Here is a 16158-nt window from a genome sequence, read left to right as displayed (position 1 = left end):
AATTTTAGCACTTAATGAAATTGAAAGGTAAATGATAATCCAATAATAAGAAGGTAATTTAATTGCAAACACGAAATCGGATATAAATTTGTTTATTTTTTGTAACAGCTTTTTGTTCTGTTGGTGATTCAGTGATTGATTTGGATTATGAAAATAACTGATAGGGAATTTATTAGAATGATAATGGCAATATAATATTCATTGTGAATTTCTGTTACACGAATCACTGACATTTCAATGATAATCGCGTCTCATTTACAATTAAAATTGACAGCCTTTGTGCCTCCCTATTAACATTTAACTGAATAGGAAATTGATATTAAATAGATCGTGCGAGTGACGTGAATGTTTATAACGTCATTGATATTAATGTTCGCTGATTTTGTTAACAATATTCCACAATGTTAATAATAATGAATTGTGGGAGAACTATTTAGTGCTGGTAACGTTCGTAATTAATACTATCGCCGTATCTCTATTAAAATAATATAATTAAAACGAGAAAAAATTGTTTTACAGACAACTCAGGCTAAAAATATCACACTTCTCGTTAAAGTTAAATAAAATTTTCGTATTCAATTCATTTACTAAGTAATTAATACTCCAAAACACTTCATTAAAATCATTGTGCTTTCAATCAAATGTCTAATATAAAATAATTAAACTTATATATATCTTTTAAAATCATATTAAACAAATATGTTAAACTACACGTACATTCTAGTAAACAAAAAATTCTGAAAAATCATTTATTGAAACCTTCATTTACATCAATCTTAACATAATAATAATGTAATCAAAATAGATAGAAATAGCTATCAGCTTAATTCAGCCTCTTAATGAAAATGTAACACGATTAGTGAACTACAAATAGAACGTCATCCTTTAAACAGTGAACCATACACGAAGTACTACAATCTGATCACGAACTGTTAGAGATAAGAAAAACGGAAATGAATATTCTCTAATATTTTCCAAGCCCGAATAAAAAAAGGCCTCGCACGTTCTCCTAGACCGTGGGCAATCAATGAGTCACTCTAATAGAAAATTGTTTGTTATCTGAACGTTTGATCGTTGGCTCGTGCGGTTAATTACGTGGCCCCTCGACGTTCTCTCTCTCCCTTTTTTTTTTTTTTACTCAAGCACGCGTGAACAGCGACGTGTGTCGGGCCGTCTCTTTGGCCCCGACCAAGGCGAGAGGCGTTTAGCTACCGCGGCCAGACGTGTGATGGTGTTTTCTACGGGTTATTATCGCATAATTCTATTATTACTATCAGGTTCAAGAGCGCCTATACGCGTCCAGTGCGTTCTATCATTAGATCGGCCGGGAGTTCACTCACCAGCTGAACATCGATGCTCTCCGCTAGCAGCAACGAGATCAAGTTCAATATCTACGCGCGTGAATCATTATACGGGGTGTATACCGTAACATCTGGCACGTACGAAGAATGACAATATTCTCAGGCTCAGTTGATCAATTACAATCACAACTATTGCTAAATATTTCTATTCTCATATTTAAGAATCTCTTATTCACGAGATACGCGGTTAATTAGCTGCACTGATGAGTATATGAAACTGTACAAAGTTTTCCAACGTGGAATATGTAAACAGCAGATTGTTGATAACCGTATAAAACTCGATGTGCAATTGAAACGATCGCTAAACTGCGAGTTTTATTCACGTTTATTCTATGCAAATACGTGGGGCATGTTAAAATTAGAAAAACAATGAAGTTTTATTGTGTAGCAGTGTCTGATAGAATCTTTCGTAAAGTAGGTAACAGATACACTAATTTCTAGTGGTTAATAATGCCTTCTGATTTCTAATAAAACTCGACGAAAGCTATAAACTCCTCTTCACGTCCCTTCTCCACAAACTAACAACAAAAACCCATTAAACTTTCACGAACGCCGCCACTCGTATCAAACATTCACATTGTAAACGTCCATTTTATAGTATCCTTGATCGAAAGGGTAAACCAGCGAAGGTAGTTCTCGTGGTCGTCTCGTTGGATACAGGGGTTGAAAGAATAACCTCACAGGAACGTGAGGCTGGTCGCCAGGTCGCAAACTAGGATCGTCACTGGGCGCATTCCTCGCAGGATCATAAAGTTGTTGTTGACCAGTGGGTCCAAGAGTAAAAAACGAAGTATGAGGACTGCCGCACACTTTAACAACGTCGCAGACGAACGGCGCCAGGTAAACGTCAGCCTTTTGACTGTTTTATATGTAGCTCAACTGAGGATACATCCACCTACCGTTAAATCACTTGATGGCTGGACTGAGAACTGCAGATCTAACTAGTCAGCTTTCATTCTTCCTCTTCTTCGATACTAATTTGCTATCAATTAGTAGAGTCACACGGAAGCAATAAAAATCATGATTTAAACCTAGAAGATCCCTGTTGCCCATGTGTCTGCTTGCCACATACCAAGTCATTATCCGAAAATGTTAGAGGATCACTTGATAGCTAGGCTGAAAACTGTAAGTTTAATAGGTCAATTTTCATCTTTCCTCGGCTCTTCTTCAATTCTAATTAGTTATCAATCAATACAGTCACGCGGAAACAATGAAAACTGTCTAAACCTAAAAGACCCCTGTTTCCTATGTGTCTTCTTGTCACACACCAAACCATCACTCAACAATATTAGGGGATCACTTGATGGCTAGGTTGAGAAATACGAGTTTGCTCGTCATCTTATTTCTTATACTAATTTTCTACTATGAACTTGAAACAAAAACTGTAAACAAGATACCGAGCCAAAGGCCTCACTTGCCTCTGCACCCTTCCACTAGACACCGAATTATCTTCCAACAGTACCCGCATTAGCATATCACCAGCCTGCACCCACGGTGGATACACGTTCCCATTCGAACTAATAAGAAAGTCAGAAGGCTGACGCTGGAGTTATTCGGCTGCAGCATTGTTAAGTGTGCAAAGACCCTAAACGTCAGTGATCGTCGTGGACAGGCGGTCAGCGGCGGGCTCGCGTCCGTCCGACCGGGTGTGCATTATTTAAGGGTGACTCGTCTCTGTCGGCGTTGTTTGTCGCTCGTAAATCCGGCGTCTCGTGGCCAGCCAGTCAGCTAGCGAGCCAGCCACCCCCTGGGAATCGAACTTATTTTCCCCGTGTCATCCGGGCAGCTCGTTTTTCCCTTGGCCCCGTGGCTGTTGCCCGATGGCCCCTCGCCGCGGAAAGTTTCCTTTGGCGCCGCAGCGACCGGCTTTGAAGTCCTCCACGCGCCGGCAATAAATTTTCCCACCGCGCGGAACGAAGGCAGCCGCGGCTTTTTAATCAGACTTCCCTCGGAACGGAAAGACCTGTCCCAGTTACTGCCTTCAGCCAGCTGGAAATACGCGAGCACGGTGTCTCACGAGCGCGGCCAGCCAGCCAGCCAGCCAGCCAGCCAGCCCGCGACGAGATTATTGCGAAACGGAGAATGGGAAAATCTCCTCTGATGCCCTCCGCGGCTCCGGAAGACTTTTGTCGCGCGGAAAATACGTTTCGACTTCGACGCGGCGCTGGCCCGCCTTTCGCGTCGCCGGTGAAAGGAAATTTTTCAATGGGGATTTATTACTCGGGGATTTTGGGGGTTGAAATGTGATTCCTCGAAATGACGCTCTGCTGCGTCTCTAATAAGGAATATTTTCCGCGATGGATATTCTTCTTCGCGATATTTTGTTTCGGCATCCGGTTTTCAGCAAATATTGGGATTAAGGGTTGATAGCTTTGTCTCAGCTTTTGAAGGTGGCTTTATTATTCTATAAGGGTTGAAGCGTGACTCTCAAGAACGCTGTCGGTATATTTGTAATGAGAAATATTTTATATTTTTATAAATAGATATTTTTCTTGATACATTACTTTATCAGACAATTATAAAGAAAAGTTCGTTTGCCTTTTATCGAAATAATGGGATAAAATTATTTTGTGAATGTCCTTTTAATTGAATGTTTAAACAAGAATTTATTACTGCGGAGACTTTGGTAGTTGAAACGTGATTCTTTTAACTGCAGTACTGCAGTTCTAATAAAAGATATTTGAATCTGAAATTATTCATGAAACATTTTATCAAAGAATAAGTTATTCAAGAATCTGTCGCTGAGGAATACATTGTAAAGCCTTCTTGCAACGTGCAGTGACTTTCGTTTTAAAATGTAGTGAAATTTTATCAAGAGAAACGTTTTCTAGGTATAATACAATGTATAAGGTGAATCAATTAGTATTCGTTCCACAAATACGTGAGGGGAATTGCCGGAAGTAGGCAACGACCTGTAAGAAAACCTGCGCTCGTTGATGTCTTCGGTCGTTGACTGATATTCTAGCTCATGAATTACATATCTCCTAAGTAAAAGCTTACTTTCGCGCATTTATTTTATTTAATCAGAACACTGTTCCTGAAATCAATATTTTATTAACAGTGCGATTAGATATTCTCTTTTTTATCGAACATACATTTTACTGCGATAGTCGTTAATGACCGTTTCTAAATTACTTTCATTAGGGATTTCCAACTGATGGACATTTAATGAAATAAAATTTCTGCTTTAATGCATTGTGTGCCACTTTGTTCATATATGAATGAAACTAATGTTTCCTGCGGAGTCACGTCATTCATATACGTACGATAGATAAATTATGGTTGAAAATATATGTATAATTAATAGTATAATTATTCGTATTTTCTCTGTCATTTACGATGTGTGATGACGAAAATTTGCTAATACTAGAACAAACATTTTATAATGAATTTATACCATTTTAACCTTCATTTAAAATAACTTATTTCGAAAGGGAATTCTGCCTTAGTTGAGAATCTTTTATAAAATTGTCTTGGCATGCAATATATTGAACATACAATTAATCAACTATATCTTTTAAATAGGGTATTTTCAAATAATCCTCAAATAATCGGTATAATGTACAAACTTAACGTAGAGATATATAACACAACTTACATTGCTGCGATAATTTGTCCCCCAATTTACGCAAATTATTCATTGATAAAGTTCCCTTACGCACATAAAGATCTCATAAATGAAATTAATCCTTCATTAATCATTTTATTCTGCAAGTTTCACAATTTCTTCGTTCCTAACATAAAAACAGATTTTCCTCGGTGGAAACGCTGCGTAAATGGAGGTGTTATATATGACAGACGAAAAGTATTGCATAATAGGGGAACGAGTGCGTTAAGCATTTTTCACGTAATATTTACCCCGGCTTCCTCTGATTCTTACTCCTCCCAGCTAATTATCTCGCCGTAACCGACGAGAATTATTACACCAGTTTCACTTTCCTTTTCAAGAAGCTACTTATCGCCAGCTTACGCCGCCTATACGCGTAACGATATTCAAAAAGATGGTTTACTAGAAACGACAAACAGAAAAATCTTGTTGATTAAGGCCTAGATAAGATAACGAAGTTGTTTCTACAGATCCTGCAATAAAAGCGCACGTACGTCGCTTGTTATCGCCTGGACAGCCGGTATGCGACGAGACGGACTCCTCGAAGATCTCACACGAGGCGACAACCCTTGCGAACAATCCCCGGTCCATATCGTCGGGCAATAGCGAGGACTCGGATTCAAGGAAAACGAGAACGCCGGAACTTCCGGGGGGATCGCCTCAGGAACCGACCGGCGCGTCGCAGTACACGACCAGAAGCAACGGTTCGTACAGCGATGCATCCGGTTCCTCCGAGCTAGAGGCGCTGCTACCGCCGGTCGACAGTTTCAAGGAGGAGGAACGGGCCCAATGGGAGCCTCTGTCCGGCGAGAAGTTCACCAGACAGAAGAACACGCCTAGGTACGTTCGCCATTTCTCAATATCGTCGAACGAGAATGACGCTAGAACGAAGTTCCGTCTTGGCTTTCTCCTTCGGGTGTAGTCGAGTGAAATCGATTTTCCCGGGTCGAGAAGTTTCCAAGTGTACGCTCCCAGCGAGGTCTAAAATTTCAGGTCTCGAACAGCGAGAATGTAAAAAGAAAAAACGGTCTCGGGGAATTTGATCTAGAATTCGAGTATTTAAGGAAAACGGCGTTAAGGAGACGCGCTACATTCGAAAGAAAAAATAAGAGTAAACGAGTATTATGGCGCAGGTTCGAAGCCTACATGATGACCGGTGACCTGATGCTGAATCTGTCGCGCACCCAGCAAAGCAGCGGTCTTCTCCCGAAGCACCAGAAGAAGGTCGACTCGCTGAGGTACAACAATCATCACACCCACCATCACCATAATCACCACAATCACCATCATCATAACTCGGTACCTACCAGTCCTAACGAGATGCTGGGCCATCACCGTGCTTACAAGTGCACCGGTTCGAACTCGGCCAGCACCTCTCCGGTCGGGATCAGCAAACGCGAGAGCGGCCAGTGCCCGGGCCAGAGCGATACTAGCAAGCCGAACGCCGCGAGTTTCGGTTACTCGAGCGGTTTCGTGCGTACCTCGCGCTCCGAGGACCACTTGCAATTCCAAAAGGATCCGGCGATGAGCGCGGTGGACATTGACATTGACGACGACGTCACGTCCAGCTTGAACACCCTGTTGGACACGCGGCCGGACAGCGGCCAGGGCTTGTCCAGCGAGCGGATCGTCTGGACGTACAACGCGCCGGTCAGCTCACCGTCCGCCTCGGAGCGCACCTCTTGCTGCCAAAATGGCAGCTCGTCCCAATCCTCGTCGAGTAGCTCCTCGACGGAGGGCACTAGCCCTCAGAGATCCTTATCGCCGGCCTCCCCTACCTCAGTCTCGTCCTCCGTCATGTCCTCCAATTCTGGATCCCGTAGGTTCCCACCGCCGGTACCCACGGGCACCAGCGCCACAGCCCTGGGCCCCTCCGGCGACGGGACCACCTCCTCGGCCTCCGGCCTCCACCCCACCAACGGTGACCTCAGCCAGTCCGAGGCCATCAGCAACATGTCCAGTCCCGACTACAACGACGAGGAGACTATGGACATACTCAGTGCTCGCGATATGATGGTCAGTGATCCGAGTGACAGTGACTCGACGATACTGGCCAGCGAACCGCCCCAAAGGAGGCTCAAGACTTCTGCGTCCACCCCCACCGGCTACCCTGCCGGCCAGGACGCGACGTCCGAGCACAGGATAGTGATACAGGTGAAGGGGCCCGACAAGGAGACCGCCACCGCTAGGAACACTAGTCCAAGGCAGAACAGGCGACGCGGGAATCCCAGTAATCCTGACCTTGTGCCCACCTCGACCGCGCAGAACACCGTGCAACGATCCGCCGCCGGCAATGTTACTCCCGAGTTCGTTGGATATCAGGTAGCGTTTCGATGTCTGAGTTAGAACCTGATGCTCCGTGATTTAAATTTAGAGGATATTGATTTGAGCGGTCGGTCTGACTAATGGGAAACTTGATTCTTTTCAACGTTTGCTTGGAAATCGAATGCCTGGATATGTAAGCGAATGATTTAGTGAATCAAGAGTGACTATCTTTTCAAACAAAATTGATTCGTCTCTCAAGGCCACCGACGAACTACCCCCTCTGTAACCTTTGGCTACGCCCATCGCGCCGTTTGACCACGCACGTTATGATTACCGACACGCCCACTGCACAATTTAGTTGCTTCTAACATGCGATTTGAACCATGTCCGACTTGCTTACCTGTTACCGTGAATCTTTTGAACCATGTCCATTTGTCTATTCAATTATCACTGCTACGTTGTACTATCGTGTTCTTTGCGACGTTTGTTAACGCCCACTGTATTCTTTAGTTACACCCATTGTACCTCTAATTTCAAATTCCTTTCTTTAGTTGGCTCATCGAATCGTTTACCGGGCTTGTTTTTTAATTAATATACGGCTACGTTTACTACGGTGTTCCAATTAAGCAGTCCTATGCCATATGGCCACGCCCGCCAAGAACCCAGCCACACCCATTCGCCGACCCGCCTTTCAGTGGGAGCAACAGCCTTGACCGACTGAATTTGTTCCGATCAAATCTCTCTAACTTCTCGGAGTAACGGGGAAGTAACGTTGCTGATTTGCCGGTACTCGTTTCAGGAGTTGAAAGAGAGCGAGGACGAGAAGGAGGCGCTGAACTGCGGCATCTTCGACGACAAACACGGCACGTCACCGCCTCAGTCCGCCGATGAGGAGAGCGACATCGAGAGTTTGCACAGCTTCCATTACAGTCCTAAGGCAGTGGACCTACCATCTGCTGTTCGGTTGGCCAAGAGGCTATACTCATTGGACGGTTTCAAAAAGTCTGACGTTTCTAGACATCTTAGCAAAAAGTATGCGACCCACCGAATTCGAAATTTTACTCGGGTGGTCCATGGTGAAGTCTGCTTTAACTTTGATCCTCATTCTCGGGTTCCAGCAACGACTTCAGTAAAGCGGTGGCCGAAGAATACTTGAGATACTTCAGCTTTGAACGGGACTCGCTGGACGTGGCTCTCAGAAAGTTCCTTGCCCAGTTCTCTTTGACGGGGGAGACCCAGGAAAGGGAAAGGGTTCTTGTACATTTCTCCAAGAGGTTTCTCGATTGTAACCCGGGCGCCTTCAATTCTCAGGGTAAAAATTTGACTTGACAGCCAGGCGACGCGTCTCATGGTAATCGGCATCCAGCGTAATCGTTGACTGGTCTTCTATTGTAGACGCTGTTCATACCTTAACCTGCGCCATAATGCTGCTCAACACGGATCTTCATGGACAGAACATCGGCAGGAAGATGTCGTGTAACGAATTTATAGAGAACCTCTCGGAACTGAATGACGGTGATAATTTCCCTAGAGAGGTGCTAAAGCAACTTTACAACGCCATCAAATCGTTCCCCTTAGAATGGGCCTTGTAAGTTGATTCAGAAGCGTTACCCTACATTTGTGTAGAGGGATTGGATAGATCATTGTATTTCTAACTCAGGGATGAAGAGGGAGACGAAGCAGCGAATCAGGCGATTCAGCAGGGTGATGGTCCAGCGATGCCTGGAACCGGGAATCCGTTTCTCGACGTGCCAAATGTTACGGGTGCTACGGAGTTCAAGAAGGGTTACGTTATGCGGAAATGTTGCTACGACTCCAATGGAAAGAAAAGTATTGATCCCAGCTTTATACTGTTATTACAGCACAGGGTCTCACAAATGTATTTATGTAAAAATGTTGTTCGTATTTCGTTGGATGTAAGAATTATGTAAAATAGAATGTAAAGAAACGATGAAGAAATGATAAAACATTAAAAGTTACCATGCAGGTTCTCCTTGAATTAGTCATTTTAAGCAGATTCGAATATGTTCGTGAGTTACTGTACACATATGATGAGTTAGTAGATACGAATAATTTGCTTAAGATCGCTAGTACGTTTGCTATTCCTATCTCTTTCTATTTTAACAATTGGAAAATAACTTGTGAATAGCTTGGATACTATCTCGAGTGAGTTTGAGCAAAATTCAATTTACTTAATTGACGTATTTATGATTTCTTTTAGCTCCGTTCGGAAAACGAGGTTGGAAAATGTATTATTGTACATTGAGAGAACTTGTATTATATTTGCACAAAGACGAGCATGGCTTCCGTAATGATAGTTTGCACAACGCGATACGTATACACCACGCGTTGGCCACAAAGGCGTCGGACTACACGAAAAAGCAACATGTCTTCAGGTTACAAACCGCGGATCAAGCGGAATATCTCTTCCAAACGAGGTGAGCTGCTATAAAATTGTTAATAAGACAATGATAATTAGACATTCACGAATTTATTATTCAAACAACGAATTTAGACATATGAATAAAAGATGAATTTTCTATGATTTATTTGACACATATTAACGTTTAAATTATACTAATTTTTTATTCAGGAAAACTAACGAATGACTGAAATTTTGTTAGTAAAAAAATATAAAAATATTCCCCTTGAGTTTCAAATGTAAAATACTTATGTTATAAGAAGTATTATCGACTTCAAAAATGTAAATGCTGTCCGTTTCTTTCGTTACTTAGTGTTTGATTAAAATCATTCTTACCTTCCATAACAATGGATCAATCATCACGGATATGTGTTAATTAAAATTGGGGTTGTTTCCAGTGATTCCAAAGAACTGCAATCGTGGATCGACACGATCAACTTCGTCTGCGCCAGTTTCTCCTGCCAGCCATTAGCAGGAGCTGTGGGTTCCCAACGAAAGTTTCAACGACCCCTGCTCCCCTGCAGTCACACGAAATTATCTCCTGTGAGTAGTTTCACGTGCTAAAAAACGTTAACGAATGTCGTTCACCTCGTCCACACAATGAATATAATCTGTCTCCGTTGTTTCTTTATTTACAAGCCTTCCTCTACTATCCCTGAAGCCAACTTCGTTCTCTAAGTTCTCATATCTTCAAAACGGAATACGACATTGACAAAATGAGATTAACCCTTTTGGGCACGAGATTAGAAGCATCAGTAAAGAATCAGTAGTATATGCGTGTAACCGCCATATCTCTTTCCGCGTGTTTACCCTTTCAAGTGTATAAAACTGACGGTATCTTGGATTTTTAATCGTGTTGTCAGAGGGAACAGTTACGGGACCATGAGGAAAGGGTTAGCAAATTAGAAGCGGAACTAGAGGAGCACAGGCGGCATCCACCTGAAAGAGGGGCGAAAGCGCTCACTGTACAAAACTATAAGGAAAAGGATTCCTATTTGCATCACGAGGTAATCAATGATGTAATTACTAACTCTATCGTTCGATGAGACAGAATTTGATTAGTATGTTATCTAAATTTAAATAGAAAAAATTGCATTTAATCATGAACTATCGTATATTATTTTTTTTCATGCTTACCTTATGTAATTTGATTGCTATATATTATTTAATAACGATTTTCTCAGTAGTTACAAAAAGTGCACATTTACATTAAATTCTAGGAAAAAGAGAAACTGAGAAAGCAAGATTCAAGTAAATTTGTAATAGTTGTATTGGATGTCACACTTAACTTTGCTGCTAATAATATAGAATATTTTGAAGTTTGAACAGTAACTTTAAACAAATAATATCCTATAACTTTTCCATTTAATACAAGTTCATAATTCTATGTCTTCTGAATTACAGTTGAAAAGGTACAAGACATACGCATACTTGTTACGGTCGAGGCTGGCATTTACAGAGGTGGAGCCATCATTGGTGGAGAGTTGTATCGGTGAAGTAGACGAAGGAAGTGGATCTCTGCTGAATTCTGATGTGGCTTTAGTACCGCCGCCGGTTCCCGATCGACCTGCCATAAATAGGTACAGTTACAGGGCTGCCATTTACAACCGTAATCTGCTAAACGATCAGGACTACGGCGGGGACATTGGTTGACGTGTGATGGGTGTCTTTTCAGCATGTGTGGTTTAGTCTGACCTGCGTATGCAGGCAGAAGCGACAGCTGAAATTTGGAAGACATATTAACGAAAACCTAATGATGTATTCGACACATCACCTGTTAAGTACTGTACCGTACCGTGTACTCACCATTCTCTTTTAATACATTTAATCATGATTTATCAGCGGTCATTACAACTGGTAGCAGTAGCATTCGTACTGCGCTATTAGCACAGCAGCGTTTTTTTGTAACCTTCCCACAAAACTATTCTTCGGTATCAATTTGATTTGACCTCCTTTATTTTTGTATTCGATTTATTCATCGTCGCTCAAGTATCATTGTTTTTTATAAGAATTCATTGTATAAAACATTAAACAGGAAGAAAGCTGCTGTCCTATGCGCATACTCGGAACCGGTTAACTAACTGGTGATTGGGTCAGGGTGTTCACGCCTAACTCAGTATAGTGTAAAATGATTCACTAATTATACCCAAAGTAGATTGTTAAAAATTTACCAAAGACTTGACAAGGCCCGACTCAGATTCGTGCCTTGACTGAAGATAAGACCAGTTAAGTATAGAACAATTCTAATATCCGAATAAAAAGATGTTCGAGCGCTGAAGAATAATCCAAAGGGCAGATAACAATGACTATTGTTCAATTAATCTCAATGTAAGACTACCTGTACAAAAGGGAAACACAAAAGCAGATGTGTGTTTTTGAAGAGAAAACTATAAGTACTGTTTTTCATGGTCGAATCACTCTTTCTTAAATGTAACATGAATCTACATTAATCTACTTTTTTGTGTGATAAGAAAATAGTTGTATAATGAACATTATTGTGTCGAAGGAAAAGAAATTACGAAATCATTGCATCACATAACGTATAACGAAAAAAAACAAACTGTGCGATACTTTGTTACTATACCAAACTGTGTCTGTCTTCATACAAAATATCTTATTCAGGCATACCTTCATGCTTCTGGTTTGTGCTTTAAATTCGCTGCTAACATTTTCTAACATATTCATTGTCAGACTAGTTCATGTTGGGATTGGTGGTTGTAACGTAACATCTGCTTCTCTTGCTACTTTAAGAAATTTGATGGACTGTTATTTGGCGTTTCCGTAACTACGGCTTCCCGACATGATTTGACAATGTCGCCCAAGAACTTAGACCATGTTGTCGGTAAAATGCATTTCCGGTAAACCGTTTTAGGGTATAGGCTGTCGACGCCAGGGTTAAGGTGTGACGAACAAGCGGACACGAAAAGTGATAGTTCTCAAAATTTATATGACGACGGACTTCGAAGTAAATTATGTTTATTGTTAAATATTTATTTAACGGTTATTGAGATAAGAGTGATGATTGAACTGAGAATCGTTGGAAAAGATGTTTATATTCTCTATGGTCAAATTATCTGAAAGTACGTTTGGTCGAATCGCGTTACATTATTGATAAGACCGAAGACATAAGTATTTCAGAAAGTCTTGTTGGAACGGCTCAGTGTGTTCTGATGTTTTGATTTTGTTATTAGTTTACAACGAATGATAATCGCGTTAGGAAATAAGAGTTCAGCTAAATTTGCTGAAATTGAAAATGGATAAAAAGTATTTACGTGGATGTGTAATAGATTTAGGATGGCAACAAATTTTGGTTTTTTATCGTTAATAATTGTTACCTCTGTTTTTGGCCTGGTCGGTAGGTGTATATGAGCTTCCTAGAAGCCAAACTAATCAATTCGTTTTCTTAATTAATTGTTCAGTGTTTATTTGCAATCATATGTTTTATTTTATACGGTTCATATATTTTGCAATATTGAAATCATATTTTCAATAATTCATTAGATAACTTACATCTATTCCTACTTTTTAAAACAAATTGAAAGTAGCATTACCTTTAGCAGTATTGTATTTCCCTACCTTCTATTTCATAGAGTTAATTAGTCTGATTTTTAAGAGGCTCATATGTGGTTAAAAAAGAATGATACAAGAACATGATGACCCATTATTAGTGGACCACACTGCCTATTTGCTTTTTACTGATTACGTCCAAATGACTGAATTCTATCAATGGGAAGAGTGATCCATCCGAGGGTCGTGTCTCATATTCATTTCTTGTTAATTGCAGCAGTGTCATCTACTGTTGGGTAACATTGGATATTAGACTTTCATCGATTATGATAGTCTGTTTCGCCAATACATCATGTTACTTGTTTATACTTTTTATCGATCGCGCCATGCTAGCCCATCAATGGGTTACACAGGGACAAATTAAAGCATCGTCTATTGCCCACTGGTGGGTCGTGTCATCCTAAATATGTTATAGGCAATTATATGACACGGTAATAAACTGTGTATCAGCCATTTTACAAGTGTAAATGTACTATATATTTTTATATTTGGTGTATTTATCGCGAATAATTCTATTTGATCTGCGTCCTCGATTTCTATATGTTGCGGTTCGACGATGCCTGACAAAAATATTTAGATTTGCGATGATGGGAACCATTTTAGTCGTGTACGTTTCTCTGTGATCGCGCGCTGTCTTTATGTTCTGTAAATTGGTTGATACGTAAACAAGCAAAAAATGCGTCACTCGGTAGTTTAGTTAACGAAAAGTAAATTGCAAGTGAAAGATCGAATCTTTCGTTTCACGTAAAGAAAAGAAATTAATATCGCAGATAGAATTACGTAGGCCTCACCTTATTCTAATCACTGTTCTGACATTACGTTTAGATGCATAACAGTAGCAATTTATCGAAATTATTCTAGCCTTTCTGAAACGACTATACAGTACCGTATATATATATACATGTATGTATATACCGTGTACATATATACAAATATATGTATATGTATACGAATAATTATATTCTTGCATAAAAGTATTACGTAATAAGTCAAATGCTTTATCGAACGTTATGACTGTAAAAAAGTTTAGTATTTTTACTAATATGAAAACCGACATCTTTCATATTGTTCTTTATTGATTAACTGTACTTTGTTATTAATACTTACGTTCGATATACAAAACTGTACTGATATAGTTGAATTACCTAAAACACTTCCCAAAGCCTGCTGCTGAATACTTTTATTAAATGTTGCTTTCAATTATTTCAAAATTGAATTCACTGATGCAAAAGCATTTGTAAATATTACATAATTATTTTATGCCAAAATATTCTGAATCTAATTAAAAAAAAAGCGACACTGTATTCTTGGGAATCCAGTATTAGGATCCATTAATTTTTTTTCCTTTCAGTTTAAGAATGAATCAAAAGTTCCATTTTTGGTGATTATTCCATATTATAAATTGCAGACATCCTTTTAGAACAGACATTTAAGAGATTTGTTAACTAGTCGAGTATTAGCATTTCTAGATATGGTTCCTGTAAATTATATTGCTGCTCAGTATCTAAGAAACTATTAATTTAAATATAAGCTAGAAAATATATATTTCATTACTTTTGTATTTTAATTGTAGATAACTGCTTTGATTCTTGTTTACCACTTTTATTAATACCATCCTTTTGTATCGTTCTCGAGAAGTCGTTCATTACATCTAATCATAGTGTATACTAGACCCCTTGTACATAAAACTGTATTATATGTGGATAATATAACGATTATTATAAACTATATAATGCTAATGGCAATAAAAATAAACAGTCTCCAGATTACATAAATCCACAAGTTTCATATGCAACTCCCAGTGTTTCAGATATCAGTAGGTACTTACGTAAGATATATTGCATCTTCATTTTTTCCTTCATTGAAACTGCATGTAATGGACACCTGTGTAGTATGTAAATTAGAATTTAGTATAGCATGCACAGATGCTTAAGTTCTGTATACTGTTAAGTAATTGCATGTTAATTTTATAGTTGGTGACAGGCATTATAATAATATATTCTAACAATCTGTTAATAGTACATTTAATTTTATTCTTGAGAAACTTCTGATAGATTCTTATTCAACACAATTTTGTAGGCATGCATGATCTCCAAATATTCGTTCCAATGAATGTGTATTGAGTACTTACTCATTACACTGATATTTATTGCCAAGTTTTCAGCTGCAGACGAAGTTATGCAAATCAGCATGAACACTACACTGTCACACGTTAATCGCAACTATTCGTATACAGAACTTTATAAAATTCAAAGTTACATTATATACTAAAAAACAAAATGATATAAGATACATTATATTCAATTCTTTAGACGAGACTTCTTTTAGGCACAAACTAAGATATCTTACTGTTCAAAAGTTTAGAATAACTTACACGTATTCAATATAAAAGAAGACAAAATAATTGATGTAGCTACGATACTTTTGGTCTGGCATTTTTATTATGTCTTGTAATTTTTACTATGTACATTTATTGGATATTTCTGCATATTTTATTAATTTTTCCATTAAAAAATTCAGTCTTCATTAAATGAACAGTTCTAAACTTCCGAACAGAAATTTAAAAATGTATTACTAATTAAATTTATTCTGTATTAATAAGTTTGTCTAAATCTTACGTGCCTCTGAAGTATTAGAATGTGAAAGACTTTCAGGAACCAATGTGATTAACTCCAAATTGGGCAGATTTTCGTAAAAATTTAATAATCTACAAAATGAATAACAGTATTATAATTTGTTTATATACCATAGAAAATACTGTGACAGCGGAGTTACTGATATTGGACGCTGAAAAAGTAATTTGACACTCAAACGTGCATTTATGAATAAGTATAAAAAGAATAGCCCTTTTTCTATTTTCAAATATTTTATTAAATACTTCTATAATGATTGTATTACTTTATTCCATGCAACAGGATTGAACCAGTGGCATCGTG

General features: G+C 39.2%; 1 protein-coding gene across 2 annotated transcripts in view; it reads left to right on the top strand.

Annotated features, from left to right (window-relative positions):
- Efa6 (Exchange factor for Arf 6) overlaps positions 1–11308 on the top strand; it is a 73926-nt gene extending 62618 nt beyond the window's left edge. The window contains exons 4-13 of one of the 2 annotated variants that reach the window (XM_031988965.2): positions 5439–5808; positions 6102–7290; positions 8033–8265; positions 8352–8545; positions 8629–8821; positions 8894–9063; positions 9455–9671; positions 10054–10198; positions 10519–10662; positions 11060–11308. In XM_031988965.2, coding sequence (XP_031844825.1) covers positions 5439–5808; positions 6102–7290; positions 8033–8265; positions 8352–8545; positions 8629–8821; positions 8894–9063; positions 9455–9671; positions 10054–10198; positions 10519–10662; positions 11060–11308 — 3104 coding nt within the window. Of the gene's footprint in view, positions 1–5438; positions 5809–6101; positions 7291–8032; positions 8266–8351; positions 8546–8628; positions 8822–8893; positions 9064–9454; positions 9672–10053; positions 10199–10294; positions 10490–10518; positions 10663–11059 lie in introns of those variants that run through there. The other variant, XM_031988972.2, reaches the window with a different exon arrangement.
- The last annotated feature ends 4850 nt before the right edge of the window (positions 11309–16158 follow it).

This window comes from Nomia melanderi, chromosome 13 (assembly GCF_051020985.1).
Source record: "Nomia melanderi isolate GNS246 chromosome 13, iyNomMela1, whole genome shotgun sequence".
NCBI classification, from domain to species: domain Eukaryota; kingdom Metazoa; phylum Arthropoda; class Insecta; order Hymenoptera; family Halictidae; genus Nomia; species Nomia melanderi.
This window is presented reverse-complemented; position numbering and strand designations above follow the sequence as displayed.